The sequence below is a fragment of the Chenopodium album genome, chromosome 16, assembly GCF_948465745.1.
Source record: "Chenopodium album chromosome 16, dcCheAlbu1.1, whole genome shotgun sequence".
Lineage (NCBI taxonomy): Eukaryota > Viridiplantae > Streptophyta > Magnoliopsida > Caryophyllales > Amaranthaceae > Chenopodium > Chenopodium album.
The window spans coordinates 7,601,638-7,618,686 of record NC_137849.1 but is presented as its reverse complement, the minus strand read 5'-3'; the positions used below and the strand labels follow the sequence as shown (position 1 = coordinate 7,618,686).

The window sequence follows — 17,049 nt, the reverse complement described above, 5'->3', positions numbered from 1 at the left end:
CTTTCTATATATTTTAAATTGTTGCACTCATTTTTTTAACCCAAAAAACTCGGTTTTTTTCTAAATCTTTATTTCTTTTTTCCTTTTTAATTTAACATACTTGTATTATTCGGATGTTACCCTGAAAATTCTAATGTAGTCTTATGACTTTTGACTATCATAATCTTATATATAATTTAAGAGTCGTTTTGATGAGAGTGCTCTAAAACCCAAATACTTGCCTCACATTCACTCCCTCCAAAAATACATACTACTATCTAATTTAAAATTTTAAAAACAGTTACACTTTCAAAAAAAAAAATAAATAAAAATAAAAATTAATTACGTAATACAAGTAACTGCCCACTACAAACTACCCATTAGCCATTACTGTCTACAATAAGCACACTTTACATGGTTATAATATAAACTACCCACAAAACTCATACTTCTTTATCAATATTTTTTTTGAGAAAAAACATACTTCATTTTAATCTCTATTACAATAGCACATTTTTTTTTTCCTCTTCTTAAATTTCCATATTCCATAATAACTAGCACAAGATTAATTGATTATGTACTGTTGCTTTTTTTTTTTTTCAAAATTTATCATAACTTTCTCCACCCTCCATTATCATTATGAAAATAAGGAGTATTTGTTTACAGTTAATTTTTGTTTTTAGTGAGAAGTATGGTGGGATATATATTTTTTTTTTTCATTGAGAAATTGGATTGTGAGAGACACATGTATTACAGTATTACTTAAAGCTAAGTATGTGTTGGCCTAGTTATCAATATTTCAATACAATATGAATATGAATATGAATAATATGTTGTAGCATATGGAAGTGCCACCATTAATACGAAATATATAAATTCACGAGAACATTGAATTATTTTGACTTTCAATTTTATTCTTCATTTTAATTTTTATGCATCTTATGGATTATTCTTATGGTATTCTCATATTCGTGCAAGTATGGTGGGATATATTTTTTTTTTTTCATTGAGAAATTGGATTGTGAGAGACACATGTATTACAATATTACTTAAAGCTAAGTATGTGTTGGCCTGGTTATCAATATTTCAATACAATATGAATATGAATAATACGTTGTAGCATATGGAAGTGCCACCATTAATACGAAATATATAAATTCATGAGAACATTGAATTATTTTGACTTTCAATTTTATTCTTCATTTTAATTTTTAAGCATCTTATGGATTATTCTTATGGTATTCTCATATTCGTGCAAGTACTGTTTTTATGTTACGCGGCATAATATTTATTTTTATTTTTATTTTTTTAAAGATGTTACGCGGCATAATATTGATTCATATGCTAGACTGAAAATGGAGTTAAATGCATAGGGGTACAACTGCAAGGCATACGAATATTTTATTTGAGATGGTCAAATCAACTTTACCTTTTTTTTGGTCAAATTTTTTTTTCCCCTTTTTATTTCGCTTAGTTTATTATTGTTATAATTTAATTACTTATTTATGTTAACCATTTTTTGTTCAATTTAAGCCTATATACATATAACTTTTTTTAATCCCATTGTTACTTATAACCCGTGCATAGCACGGGTACATACTAGTTTTTTTAAAAATGGGCAATTGAGATATATTTTTTTTTTCAATTTTTAATTATTAATTTTAATTAAAAACTCATTTTTTTTTAATTATTTTATATGCATATTTTTTATTTCTAGAATTTTGAAAATATTAAAAAATAATTTCTAGAAGATAAAAATATATTTAAAATAATTAAAAAATTATTTTTAATTAAAAATACTAATTAAAAATAAATTAAAAAAACAAATAATCTTAGCCGTCCATTTTAGAAAATTGTGGTAGTCAAAAGTCATAAGACTACAATAGAATCATCTATTGTTACCCCTCATTGTTATTAGATTATTATCAAACTCCACAAATAAACGAATTAAAACCTAGTCTAAAATTTGTCTCGAACCATGGTATAACATCAAAACTTTCACCACCACATTATGAAAAATTTATATACCTACGATGTTACAAAGAAAAAAAAATAAAAAATAAAAAATAAAAAAAAATAAAAAAAAAACATCTTTTACAACTTTTGTCACACAATTCATTGATTTCTTTACCCATGCATATATAGACTAGCAGGTCTCACCAATGCATCGACACGTGATACATGATGTAAACATGCCCTATCATCACTGTTACGCACGTGACAATGTGGTATACACACACCAAGCTGGGTGCAGGCCGCAGGGTGCACAAGCTCTTACCAAAATAACATATACCTCATGATTGCTAGAAGGTAACAACATAATAGGGGTACTAAATTCCAGACAATAGATCGAAAACTGCCCAAAGAGGTCATCAGCAGCATCTTTACTTTTCTACGATAAATTCCTGAATCTCTATCCCAGTGTGCCGAGCTCCACCCTGCACCCGGAGTAAAACTTCATCACCAACTTTCAGAGAAGTCACGGGAATTGGAGTTCTTTCACAACCATATCCTGCAGTAAAGTGATGCATGAATAAATCCATCTCCAAAAACGAAAAAAAAAAAAAAAAAAAAGAGTAACAAAATTAAGATCAAGAGAATCTGAATATGCACCTCCATGAGGAGAAACAAAACCAACTGTCTCTGCATTCTGTAAGAGTATACTGTAAGAACTTTGATCAGAATCCTGCAAACGAGAACAACAGACATCAGCAGAAGTGCATTGAGTAGAGAACATAGTGATTAGATGAAAGGTTAAAATTATTTACCCACAATCCAACTAAAGAAACAAAAAAAACATCAACAGTAACTGAACAGATGCACATCAAAGACATATTAGAGTGTTAAGATTGCAAGATTTGCAACACCAAGCTAAAAAAATTGAAACCGTCACCAGATTAATCTTCTAATTAGTGTCAAGTGGATTCACCTAAGAAGTTTTCCCCAAGTACCTCATCATGTGTTTAGGATGAACACCCTATTTCAATAAAGATAGCACTGTCAATATCATCTCAGTCAACGACTTTTTAATTCCTCCTTTCTGCCAATCACTATCATGTGAACAGAGTGCTCTGTTGAATACAAAACAGCAGCAATTCTCTATTCAGAAACATACAATATCAGCACTATGGTACTTTCAGTAGCTTTCCCTATTCAGCACCCCTTCCGGGTCTTCCGGCATAATATAATCATTTGGTATTCTCTACTAGAACAAAAACAGCATGCACAAGAAAAAATTAAAGGGCTTGTTTGGTAAATGGCTTTTCATTGGCTTTTTGTTGGCTTTTGGCTTTTTCATTTGGTCAAACATCCAAAATTTGTGTTTGGTAAATGGCTTTTTAAGCCAGCTGAAAAGCTGGCTTTTAAGCTAAAATGAAAAAGCTACTTAGAGTAGCTTTTGGCTTTTGGTTACCTAAGTTAATAATAACATCCAACAGTCAATTTTACCAAACATGTTTTTAGACTAATAAAAAGTCAAACAGCCAACAAAAAAGCCAATACAAACAGCTAGTCAAACCAGCCAATCAAACTAGCCGACAGCCAATTGCCAAACAAGGCCAAAGTGTATTTGTCAGTGCAAAACAGCTCATTTTTCACAAAGGACAGCAATTTCACCTATCTCAGCAATCTCTGCCGGATGCCACACTGAAATGGCTAAAGTTGTATCAGTGATAACATACACTTCCACCGCTTTCTTTAGTTTTATCATGTTGTCTTCAAATGTTTGTCAATGTACTACTGAATCATTACGGAGTAATATTATTTGCTACCTATAAGGTTACAAGTAGAACACAGTAAAAAGTTGATTTTTTTATTTATTTATTATACATTAAGAAAAATCCAATAGCATATTCCATGATAACAATCACATTCATATATAGTTAATAAATATATGGTCAAAGTGGATTACATGTATACTGCAAAAAGTCAATATGGGAACTATAAAAATAGAGAATGTAGTCTCCTTCATTATCCAACAGGTAAAGTACTTCAAAATACTCTACTCAGAATGGCAGAGAGAATAGAGCATGCTATGTAATTCGGTTTCTTGAGTAGTCTGGATTCAGCAATGTAAACAATCTTACCCAGAAGCTATCTTTCTTCCTTAAACACAGCCTGTAACAACTGGATTGCGCACAATTTGGAGAGCCTTTTGTGGATGTAAAAAATAACATCAATTTCTTTTTCTTCATTTTCCCTTGTCCTCTTTTCTAGGGTGTTCAGGAGTGGGGGGATAGCTCATAGCTGTATACTTTACAGAATGCCCCAAAGGTGTTTGAGCTTGTGGAAGGAAAAAGGTACAGAAAACTGTTTAAAACCTCTGCACACCAAAATGGATAAGATAACTGCCATCCATTTTCTCCATGCTTCACAAACTTCAACATGAGTTTGCAAAATTTACAGATGCGATGACTCAGTCAACTTTATTGAACATAGAAGAGAACGCTTAGCAGGATGTTACTTGAAAAATTTCTAGTTGCCCTTTCCCAGTTATACAGTATGACAATTATGATACTAGTTTTGTAGAAGACATGAGAAAACCCTACTACGACAACTTACAAAGACACATGGATCAAAGCTTGGCAGATGGAAGACAAGCACATACCTTGGCTTCTACTAGAACCAATGGTCTGGTCTCTATCTTAACACGACCAACAATTGCAGTTCTTTGCTGTCCATTCTGGTCAACCACAAGCACCTCTTTCCCTGATTTTAGCTCAGACAGGTAGCATGTCTTTCCACCGGGGACAGCAACATATGCATGTACAGGTCCCTAAAAATTCATGTGCACACTTAAGTATGTTACGAATACCATATCAAATACAGAAGGCCATTGTATTGTTCGGATAAGATACTGTTTGGATTATTCGTATGATGCACCCTCTATGCATGAGGAAGTTAATGGAGCTAATATCTGATAAATTGTTTTATGTTGCAAGAATTTTGGTGGATAATGGACTAGCAGTCATTGGGGGATGATCATTCAGATATATACCTTCATCGTAAGTAATATTTTGAGAAATGACGTTTTAAAATATCAAGGAGTAGTTCAGACCTGTTTATCTCTAAACCTGCAAGAGTTGCAAGAAAATACCTATGCTTCTTGATGATCTTGACACTTTCCATTTTGGTGTGTCTAAAAGCTTTTAACACTTTTTAATTTATTCCATTTTTAGCAAAACCCCTTTTACTACATTAACCCTCTTTACCCACAATATTTTCACCTTTCCACACACTCATATTTTATACACTTTTTACTTAAACCAGTTCACTTTTTATACATGAAAAAAAATCGACACCAGGATTCCCAACTATGGCCGATGTTCTTTGAAAGGTCCCAACTATCGATTAACTCATGGCGGTCCTAACTTTAGGAGAGTCCTTTTTAAACGGTCCCTTACATATTTTTAACCAGTTTAACCAGCAAATAGTGCCACATATCTAGTTTTAGTTAGGCGTTAAAAATTAATCCTCCACCACTCTAAACACCCACCCCCTTCCTTTAGGCTTTGTTCTCTTCTTCTTAAAACATTAATTTTCAGTAAAACAAACCACTAAAATTTTAACACATGACAATTTTAACTAGTGAAGCTGGTCATAATAAGTTAGGGATTGGTTTAAGAAGAATCCCCCTAAGTTGGGACCGCTATGAGTTAATAGATAGTTAAGACCTTTTAAAGAAAAATGTCAGTATTTAAAACTGGTAGTGTTAATTTTTCCTTTTTACATTCTCTGTTACTTGAACCACTTTTTTCTAGCATCCACCCACTCACAGACTCACTCATCAATTTTATTAAAATTTATGCAAATTGTAAACGTTAAGATCAAATGGAAATGGAGGTAGTGTGGTCAGATATGCACTTAATAACATTAATTCTTTTAACTTATGGAAAGCAATGTAATTTGTTTTACGTCCTCAAGGGGAAACATTTGTGTCATTGATTTTCATTTCATAATGTATAATACTAGTGAAGGATATTAAAAAACTATCACATTTCTCATGTGTTCCTCTAAAGAAAATACATGGTCATTAGGAAAATTTTCACTTTAGTGCCCTAAGATTTGACATAATTTCACTTTGGTGCCTAGTAATTCTCATAATTCCACTTTACCACATGCATAGATATAAGAATCCTTAAGCAATAAAAATCAAGCATGAGGTAAATATTTAAGATCAACCACGGGCATGACTATCTTAGACCTAGCTAACCTTCCCAAAAAATACTCGACTTAGGCATATTCAGCCCATCTTACCGTGTTCCCTACCAAATTTTAAATTTCCCCTATTAGTAGCATCTCATGACTTCTCGAAAGAGATGGAAGAAAGTAGGTTAGAAGGTTAATTAACTCAACATCTCAATGAAAAGTACCATCTCCATATGCTAGTGAACCAACTTACCGTGTTCCCTACCAAAGTTTAAATTTCCCCTATTATTAGAATAGTAGCATCTCGTGACTTCTCGAAAGAGATGGAAGTAAGTAGGTTAGAAGGTTATTTATTCAACATCTCAATGGAAAGCACCATCTCCATATGCTTGTGAACCAACTTCCGTCACCGACAATGGCTACAACTACTCTCAAATTCACCATACAAAACTAGAAGATCCATAACAAGGTTAAGGCATTGAAGAAGTATAAGATTGTCTGCAATTGATTCCAAGTTTGGATGTGATATATTGAAAACTAACCTAAGGAAAGGTTGTATCCTTGATTCAAATCACAAACAAAACTAAACTCGAAGCAAAAGTATACCCCCAAGCTTATTTAATTTAATTATTTGCCAGTGGTGGTTATTGATCACTCTTTTGTTTTTTCTTTTCGATCACTTTTTTTCTTTTTCTTTTTTTAGAGAACATAGATACTAGTAATTACAATGAACAAAGAGGCAAATCACTAAAACTAAAAGTCGAAGACCCAAAACTTGCTAGCTTAAAAAGGTATCATACAAAACTATCTTCTAAGAGTAGTTTAAGCCGCAATCTTTGGGAGTTGGGACTCTATTTCTTAATGTAGGTACTTAATCAAAGAGGATTGTTGTTACTCATTAAAAATGTAGTCGGCAAGAAAAATATAAAACTTCACTTATGAAAACATTGAGGGATCAATTAGACAATTACTATCTTTTCAAACTCCCTTGAGATAGGCAACACCTTTTGAATCTTATATATTTGGAGAGGTTATTTTCACACTACCCTAACTTTGCTATTATGTTTAATTAAGGATATCTATTCTATGCTCGAAATCTTATTACTAAAAGAAAGCAAAAATCCATTCACATAAAATTCAATATCATCGTTGGGAACCACTCTAAGATAAAAAGGGTTTTCATTTTTCAATTTTTTTTTTTTTTTTTTTTTTGGTGGCTAATGAAAGAATTGTGTCTTCATCAAGTGCAATTACTAGATATATAGTGGATCGAATCATGGAGATAATAAAGTTCGTTCTTTTGGGTCGTTGTAATATCATAATTAGATGTATCAATGATCTTTGGGCTATTATAATAGGTTAAGCCCATTAGAACGAATCCTATAAAGTTACACTATGAGGCATAGATTGAACACAAGAGGAAATGCCCATAATGGGCCCTCCCTTTAGGTGGCTGGCCATATGGAGGAGTTTGATAGGTTTTGGGTTTACTCCTAATCTAGATATAATATGATTATATATAGATTAGGTGCCTAAGGTTGGAATTAAGGTTGACCATTCAACAAACCCTAATTAGCAAACATGAAACCTAGCTTTCTCTCTTTCTCCCTCGTCCTCACGTGCGTGTGGTAGTTTGGTGGTGGCCGGTTGTCCGTGGAAGGTGGTGATCGTGGTGGTTTGCCTCTTTCACCTGACGAATATAGTTTTGGTGGATGTCCAATTGAAGCCTTGGGTGCCAAGTAGAGGAGCAACGCTTGGGGCTCTATTTCTCCCTGAATGCGTAGTTAATCATAACATGGAATTCACGCTTCAAAAACATTACTATGTGATTCTTATGTGTTATGCATATTGATCCTAATTAGAAGCATCCAAGCCACATAATTTCTTTTTCTAAGAGAAATATGAAAGAATTTAGGGAAGAAAAGGTACCAGTGACTTTGATTTGGTGTCTCTTGATTGTATAAGATGGTCAAAGAAGGTTTGTTGCTAACAATGCACACAAAAATGATCATAAGTGATTCTCACGAACAACATCTTGATCCCACTTCAACCTAGCGTGGTAAAAGAAAGTTGGTTCTTATTCAAGTTGTAGCAAGGTTCGAGTTCAACAAGCATAAGATTCACATTAGCAAGATCTAAACCATCACTTTCAATCCAAATCCAACCAATCAATCATTCTACTAAATAACACAGTTTGCAAAAAATAACATAGTATAACCAATCATTCTACAACTCATCCATATACCAAAGTTTGCTAAAAATAACACAGTACAACTTCATGCTCAAAATCAACTTCAATTTTACCTTTGAAGGACACTAATACCACAATCAAAATAAGCTATTACAAGAGAAGGAGGGAGAGAAAGGAGTAAACTAACTATGAGAATTTTGTATTTAGGGTTTCAAAGGAAGCAAATTTGGATTCAAAGGGAGGTAAAAGCATTAACACAATATCTCATCATCAAACATTGTCTAATTCCAAAAGAAAAACACAGAGTGCACCACCCATCAAGGATCAAACATCCACTAACCATCACAAACTGCTAACCACAAGCTACCCAAAATCCAACTCTAGGCAAATGGAAAGATAATGGAAGAAGACTTACCCCTAATCAGCACACTAGACTCCCAAACCCCAACAAATCATGCACCCAAGCCCATAAAACAAAGCACCATCCCTCCAAACGAGCACCATTCTTGGTACGAAATTATGCAAAGAAGAAAGGGGGTAGGCCCAAAGGCCAAGTTATCCTTAGGTGGTGGGTTTATGTCCTACCCATCAGGACCACCCATAGTGGCAACGGTGCATCTCGTGTTGCCACTCAAAAGGAAGATCAAAACACTTGGAAAGTACAATGAGTTCCTTGGGGTCATTAAAGTGGTTCGAGTCACCCCCGTAGTCAACAGTCCCAATTTAATAGGTTGTGAAGGGATGGGGTGCTTTAACCTGGGTAAAGGGCACTTACCACTACGGGTAAGTGGATTTGTTATTCCCAGTCCAACTAGTAACTGGACTTTAGCGAGAGGGGTATGCGCTTAATTTGGCATGGCCAGGCGTTTTTGGTTAGGCGCACTTGAAGCAAACTTCTTTAACTAGCCATATAATGCACCTCACTTTAAAGAGGCGAATTGAGGCGCGCCTTAGGCGCATCAGAACCCCTATCGCTTCAGGCGCAGCATTTTTATACATTAGCCCTACCCCCTTTCTTGTTTTTATTGCTCTGCACCGAGGACGATGCTCCGATCGAGCCGGGGGTGTGTGTGTTAATTTAACTATATATGGGCTTAGGTGCATGATTTGTAGGGGTTTAAGAGTCTTTTGGAGATATGGTAGGTTTTCTTCCATTATCCTTCCATTTTCCTAGGATTGGATTTTGGGTAACTTAAGGTTGGTTGTTTTTTATGGTGGGTGCATGTTTGATCCTTGATGATTAGTGAATTTTGTGTTTTTCTTACGTTCGATGATGGTTTTGCTCCCATTGAATCCATACTTGCTTCCTTTGAAACCTAAAACCCTGAATGTAAAATTTTCATAGTTAATTTACTCCTTTCTCTGCTTTCCTCTCTTGTGATATCTTATTTTCATAAGTGTTTTGATGGTGGTATTATTGTCCTTGAATGGTAACATTGGAGTTGATTTTGAGCATAAAGTTGAATTGTGTTAAGTTTTTGCAAACTTTAGTACATGGGTGGATTGTGAAATGATTGGTGGATTCTTTAGAGCTTTAAATTGTGGTTGAAAGTGGTGATTTATAACTTGCTAATGTGAATCTAATGTTTGTTTAACTTGAACCCAGCTACACCCTCATAAGTACTGGCTTGCAATTACCACGCTAGGGTGTAATAAGATTGAGATGTTATTTGCGAGATTCACTTGTGACCATGATTGTTTGCATTATTACTATTCAATACTCACAAATCATCTTTTACTATCTTAAACAATTAAGAGGCACTACACCAAAGTCAATTGTTACTTCTCCTCTACTACTATCTTGTATATATTTCTCTTGAAAAATAAAAGAAAAAAAGATGTGGATTGTATGCTTGTTTTCACATTGTATCCCTTAGTCACACACACGCACAAACATAAAAGAATGAAAAATGAAAATTTAAAAACCCTTTTTGTTTAAAAGTAGTCCTCGATGATGATATTGAATATTATGTGAATGAATTTTTGTTTTCTTTTAGTAATAAGATTTTGAGGATGGAATAGATACCCTTGACTAAACAAAGAATTAAAATTTAGGTTAGTGTGAGAATAACCTCTCCAAATTTATGACACTTTAAGTCTAAGTTTGTGGTAAGAAGGAGTCGCCCATCTCAAAATAATTTAAACCTTAAAAGGTAGTAATTGATCCCACAATATTTTCATAAGTGAGAGTTTATATTTTTCTAGCCGACTACCCGTTGAATGAGTGGCTAAGGTCCTCTTTGATTAAGTAGAACTTGAGTCCAAACTCCCCTGATCGCAACTTAAAACTACTTATAGAGATGAAGATTGTTTTATATGATACATTTTCAAGCTAGCAAGTTAAAGGCTCTTCGGCTTTTTAGTTCTAGTCGTTTACCTCCTTGGTCATTGTAATTACTAGCAACTTATACAAATACTCTTTAAAAAAAAAAGTGAATGAAAAGAAAAGACAAAACAATGATAAATGACCACCCCCTAGGAAATAAATATGCTTGGGGGAGCATTTTTACTTCGAGTTTTGTTTTGTATGTGATTTAAGTCATGGGTACAACCTTTCTTTGGGTTAATTTTCAATGTAATACATCAAAACTAGGAATCAACTGCAAGCAACCTTAGATTTCTTTTATGCCTTGACCTTACATTGGATCTTGTAGTTCTATACGGTGATTTTGACTTTTGAGAGTAGTTAAGGCCATCGTCGGTGGCGAGTGTTGATTCACAAGCATATGGAGATGGTACTAATCATTGAAATGCCGAGCCTTAGTCCCAAAATGATTCGGGGTCCGCTAAATTATAGTTACATATTTAAAGCATTTTAATATAAACAATGAGTAAGCACTACAAAAATTTGGCCTTTTAGTGACGGGTGAAATCCGTCTCTTATTTCTAAAAATTCGTCGTTGGACATAGCTAGCTATGGATATATCGACAGAATCACCCTATTGGTAAAAAACCTTGTCGCTAAATGGATTTAGAGACAGGGAAAAAAAAAAAAAAAAACTGTCGCGGCTTTGCATGTAAGGCTCCTACCTAAAAGTCACGTAGTGAAACTCTTACCAACTATACCAAATACTATTTATTTGATTACTTCTACGTACATAATTGATAATAAGTGAAAGAAATATTAGAGAAGAAATTTAAAATCCGTCTCTAGGTTGAAAACGGATTTTCAATCCATCTATAGCTTAAAAACGGATTTGAAAATCCGTTTCTAGTTTACATAATTCGTCTCCAAAGTAATATTTTACAAAATTCGTTTCGAAAACAATTTAGAGACGGAATTAGAATTTGTTGCTCATATCAGCAACAGGAAAAAAAAAAATATATGTCTCTAATTTAGCAACGGAAAAAAAAAAAAAAAAAAAAAAAAAAAAAAAAAAAAAAATCCATCTCTAAATTTAGTGACGAAAAAAAAATCCGTTTCTAGAGACAAATTTTCAATTTCGTATCTAATTTAGAGATGGATTTTTTAATTCTGTCTCTAATTTAGAGACGGATTTTTTTATTCCATCTCTAAATTAATTTAGAGACGGAATTTTTAACTCCGTCTCTAAATTAGAAACGGATTAAATTCCGTTAGTAGAATTCCGTTTCTATATGGACATTTTTTGTAGTTAAGGCATTTAAGTAATTGAATAATGGCCGACTTTCATACAACAATGGCATCAACCAAGTGTCGACAAGATCATCTAGCAAAATTAAAACCCAATATGTCATGTGCACATATCTATCTCTAGCGGTCATAGTTATTTCTATTATTTAATAACACATTTATAGAGATGCCTTTTATTGCATATGACAAGTCATTTCCATCATCTTATAAGCAGGGCAATTATTCCAACAATTTAAAGTTGACAATAACTTAGATGGATTCGAGACCATCTAGATACCGTAAAAAGATTGTTTGGATGCGGAAAAACTCAATCCAAGTAGATCTTTACAAATAATTATCTAATTTTATTGTTAGTTATAATTTATATATGTTTCATGAAATATGCTAAACCAAAATCACTAACAATAAATGCTAGAAAGAAAAAAATTAAATTCATTTGTTGAAAGTCTAAGAGAAATAAATCAAAGATACCAAGATGCAATGGCATTAGTTCAACTTCAATCGTACAAGATCAAAGCTAGACATTTTGTAATACTTAGTTTAATTTAGTTACGGCTTAATTATGATAAATATATGGCTCTTGAATATATTGGTTTAGTGGTTATATATAGTTAGCCTTATCACTTAAGAATGGGGTCTAAGTGAGGTGTTACTACCCCTAAGGCCCTAATCTACTATTTTATGCTTTCGCTAATGTTTTTGAAATAGTTGGAATTTTTTTTTTTTTGGGGGGGGGGGGTGGGGGGGATCACAAATTGGTTATTAGCCTTAGGTTAATTTAAAATGCTTACCAAATTTGTAAAGGAAATTTCAAATAAATGAACAAGGAATTCAAATTTGAAAATCCATTTATGAGAATGAGCAACGGTTTTCATGTACTTTTCTTACAGCTTGTTTCTTGATTTTGATGATTTGTTAGTATTTTCTTTAGTCGATGGACTTTAGACCTTACTTGCCTACCTATGAAAACATGCTTGAGAAGTTCACTACATATGTTGTTTATAGAGAAGTTCTCTTGCCTTATTTTCCGTAACATTCTACATACACAGTAATTAGATTTATTATCAATTTAATTTCATAGCTATGGTTAGAAATGTCTTAAATAACTAATGAAATCTTTTTAAGACCAAAACAATGCAAGCAACAAATATGTTTGTCGTTCCAAAAGGATAATATTTGCAAAGTTAATTTCATAGCGTCATTTCATTATCTCCAAGTATGTACAAGTAGTGTGTTTTTAGTTTTAGACATATGGTTTTTCAACTTTCATAAGAACATATAATAATTTGTTAGTATATTTCTTATACTGTACATGCATAGCGTGCATATCTTAGATTGTATTTTTAAACATAATTGCAAGCATCCTACCGTTACTAATAACCATGAAGTTTGATGACTGAAAAAAATAAGAAAGAAACTGCAAGACTCACCGCATTAACTCTAAAAGGCCGACTAGCAATGTAATCAGTCTCCAGACATTCAGAGTGCACAAGAAAAAGTCCTCGAGCAAAAGAACCCACCTAAGACAAAATTCAGAACATAATATAAATGTCAAGCAAAACTATTAACAAACAAGAGAACAAGAAAAAGAACAGACCAGAAGTCCTTCTCCAGGTTTCATAAGGCTACAGAGATCCACACAAACACGATCCCCCATTCCAGCCATGTGTACTTGATTTATCGTTGCTTTTATCAGAGTCAAGCAATTTCTGGCCTCATTTTTCCTGTCAAGATAATCCTGACAACTATTATTATGATATTGCGTACAAAATACACAATTAATAGCATTGCAGATTTGCAGCTACATCTGGCAAACTTACCTTCAATTTGAGAACCGGGTCAATATCCTGAACTTTTAAGACAACGCCACCAAGACCATGTTCTAGTGCCTAAAAATCACATTCAATAATTTCGAAAGGGTTAAGTTTCTTTTTTTCTAAAAATAAAAATTAGGTTTTATAAACAGCAGAAGTATCATTTAATTGCACTTTGAAGGCATGGATGAGTATTGCAAGACAAAGCATTGACTTTGTAGAACATTGGCATAATACCTCTAGGAAATTTTGGGCCTCTATGAAAGTTTCGGCAACAGCTAAAACTCTCTTGTCATTTCCTTGGAAAGCTGCAATGATATTTTCCGCAGGTATCACCTAAAGAAGCAAAGCAGCTAGGTTAAAAATAAAATCAATCAGGGTAACATAAGCAGTTAAGACAGTCAAGTAACTGAAACTAAGAGATAATCAACTATTGCATCCTAGAATCATTGTAGCAAAGTGCTAACAATAGGGTGCACAATTCCAATATACTTCATATGTTAGAAACCCTTCATAATAGAGATCTTATATTGCATGTTCATTTTATCAATTCTTAAAAAAGAGGGGATGAAATAAATTTCCTTTTGCAATCATCTGATATAACAAATGGAAAGGTGGGAGTCCAGACAGGCAGATGCCCTTATTAAAGGATTACAATTTTAAATTTTAACAAATGCCGATAACTAATAAGATTGATGACAACACACTTACGCACCCACTAATAACAGTCCTAGAGAATCAGGAAGTAAATTAATTTCTGGAACTGCATATGACCTATGTTCTATAGATATAAAGCTATTAACGTATTGTAGTAGTGAGTATACCTGCCAATCTAGTAAATGAATGACAGTGTTCTCTGACAAATCTTTGAGGAGCATTTGGTCTGGCTGTTGAGGAGATGATATCTCCAATAATGAAGCTACACTTCTATTTTCTGGGTCTAACAGTGCTCCGTCTTTGGCGTACACAGGATTTATCAATGCAATTGCTGCATGATATATATGCAAGACTTAGAACAGTAATCATCAAAACAGTCAGAAGATAAACAGAATTGTGAAAGCTACAGTATGTTTCCTTTGTGAGAAAAGATATAATAGAGCAAAAATGCAAGCAGACGCAAATTTAACGTGGCTCGCCAACTTGGCTACATACTTAAACAAATGAGATAACAGATGGAAAAAAAACCTAGGCTGTCTTATGAGAACATGTAGACCTAGATCTACCCAATGCAAAAACGAGACACTTGTTCTTTATCGCCCCTTCAGGCCACCATTCCCAATACTGATGAGTTAACTCATAATCAAGATTCAATCCATGAAAGCAATTTATAATATACACTCTCTTTGCTTCAACTACCTGCCCTCTTGCCCTTTGTTGCACAGATGATATTTAAGATAAAAATCTATGATGGAGGAATAGTTTCTTTCAGACACTTGATATTCTCAGGTTGCTTTCTACTGATTGCCCTTATTTTTGTATAATTATCACACCATAATTATACACATACATATAATTGATATAATTAACTTTTAAAGCTATTCACTTAAGATTAATGTAAACTTCTACAAACATATACCTAACTTTTGCACGATTCCTACTTTTGTAAAGCAGTGTTTCAGTGTTCTCTTTTTTTTTTCATTTTTCATCTTTCAATTACATTCCTAATCAATTTTAGACAATAGCTCCAAATTATCTGCACTTTTTGTGTCTTCTATTTGATGTAAAATTTTATACGATAGTTCTTTATTTCCACTAAACTATTCAATACTCAAGAGCTCAAGGTACATACACAACTATTGATGAGCGATCAGAAGAGACAACATTTCAACACCTATTAAACAAGTGATTTCATAAACAAACCTAGCATCATTCTCACAGAATTAGCAGTATGTGAAAGTACGAACAATGGCATGAAATTCCCATATTAATTCTCAAACACTAGAAACTTGTCTATTGAAATGGGACATAGAAGGGGAAACATCAATCTTGTGCACACTGCACAGAGCTACAGTCTTAAAGAAAGGTTGGTTTGTTTTGCTTTATTAAATTTGGGGTAATTAGATAAAATCACCATAATCTAGCAAATGCAAAATGCTGTTTCCCACATACTCCAAACTAGAAATTAACATATTCCAATTCAAAACAAACAAATATAAGTGCAATTAGCAACTCTTGGAGTATATTGACTCTCTCCTAGTCCTTAGAGTAAGATGTTTTTCACCTCGTTTTCAAGAAGTAATCATTAGACCATGTTATTCATAATTTACGTAGTTTCATTATAATCCATTTGAATAACAACCAATTAATAATTGATTCTTTCATTATCATAAAAACCAAAAAGAAAAAAAATGGTGGTCCTCAATATCCCAAAAACCTAAACCAATCTTTTAACAGACATCTAAATAAATTAACCAAATTCAGACAAAAAATTAACGAGCTACAATCACAATTACAACTTGCAAGCCACTAATACAATTAACAACCCACTAGGCATGAGGCTCTCCAAACAAAATAATACTCACAACCATTTATTATCGCCTACCAAATGGGCCGTAGCAAATGTAGAAAGGTTCAAGCTTAAAGCAAACTTACAAGACCAATCTTTGGCAAGCTCTTTACAATTGACATCAAAAACAAAAGTATTCCATCCTCTTTCCACTGCAGTAGTCATTACTTGCTTATTCTCAGTCCATATCCAAACCAATTTCGATTCTCCATTTGAACCCATTTTTGAACAACAATTCAATTGCAAACTGATTTTCTTACAATTTCTGGAGCGATTGTTCAATGAGTAGAAAATCCCAGTTTTTAATCTGCAATTGTCCCATTTTCCTACGATTAATTGACCAAATGCAGGAATTAAAATCAATTAAAATGCGTTAACAAAATTGAATTTCAAACTAAAAGGGAAAGTAGCTTACTTGAAATGGGAGAATGTAGTGGAAGAAACTTTAGAATTTGAACGGAGGAAGCGCACAACGGGAAAGACATATTTTGAGACTTTGAATTTGCAGGATGGAAAAGCAAAAGTCACACCCATTCACACAACGGCAAATCCTAGATTTCTACTTTACACGGTAGATTTTTTTTTTTTTTTTAAATTAATTATAGACTCTACGTTTTTTTATAGTGTAAGTTAGAGTTGAGTGTTTTCACTACATATATACTCCGTATATTACCAACGTAAGCTTAGTCTAATGGTAAGGATTGTACCTTCTAACCTTGAGGTTGGGGGTTCAATCCCCACTAGAGGCACTTTAAGGGTGGGGGATTTCTTACCCTTCCCCTCTCACTCCTCAAAAGTG

General features: G+C 33.4%; 1 protein-coding gene across 1 annotated transcript; it reads right to left on the bottom strand.

The window, feature by feature from the left end:
• Positions 1–1,703: 1,703 nt before the first annotated feature.
• On the bottom strand, positions 1,704–16,823 carry LOC145584822 (uncharacterized). The gene is made up of 10 exons (XM_081641611.1): positions 16,666–16,823; positions 16,337–16,576; positions 14,569–14,732; positions 13,982–14,080; positions 13,751–13,819; positions 13,528–13,668; positions 13,361–13,450; positions 4,586–4,753; positions 2,593–2,665; positions 1,704–2,491 (listed from the first exon to the last, which is right to left on the bottom strand). The coding sequence occupies exons 1-10, from the start codon at positions 16,733–16,735 to the stop codon at positions 2,364–2,366; spliced, it is 1,242 nt and encodes a 413-aa protein (XP_081497737.1). The 5' UTR covers positions 16,736–16,823; the 3' UTR covers positions 1,704–2,363.
• Positions 16,824–17,049: the final 226 nt, after the last annotated feature.

Excerpts from the sequence above, each read along its gene's own strand:
- LOC145584822 (XM_081641611.1), bottom strand. The coding sequence starts at position 16,735 with ATGTCTTTCCCGTTGTGCGCTTCCTCCGTTCAAATTCTAAAGTTTCTT. Across the intron at positions 13,669-13,750 it reads ACCCGGTTCTCAAATTGAAG|GATTATCTTGACAGGAAAAA; the intron begins GTAAGTTTGCCA and ends AATAGTTGTCAG. Across the intron at positions 13,451-13,527 it reads AACCTGGAGAAGGACTTCTG|GTGGGTTCTTTTGCTCGAGG; the intron begins GTCTGTTCTTTT and ends ATTTTGTCTTAG.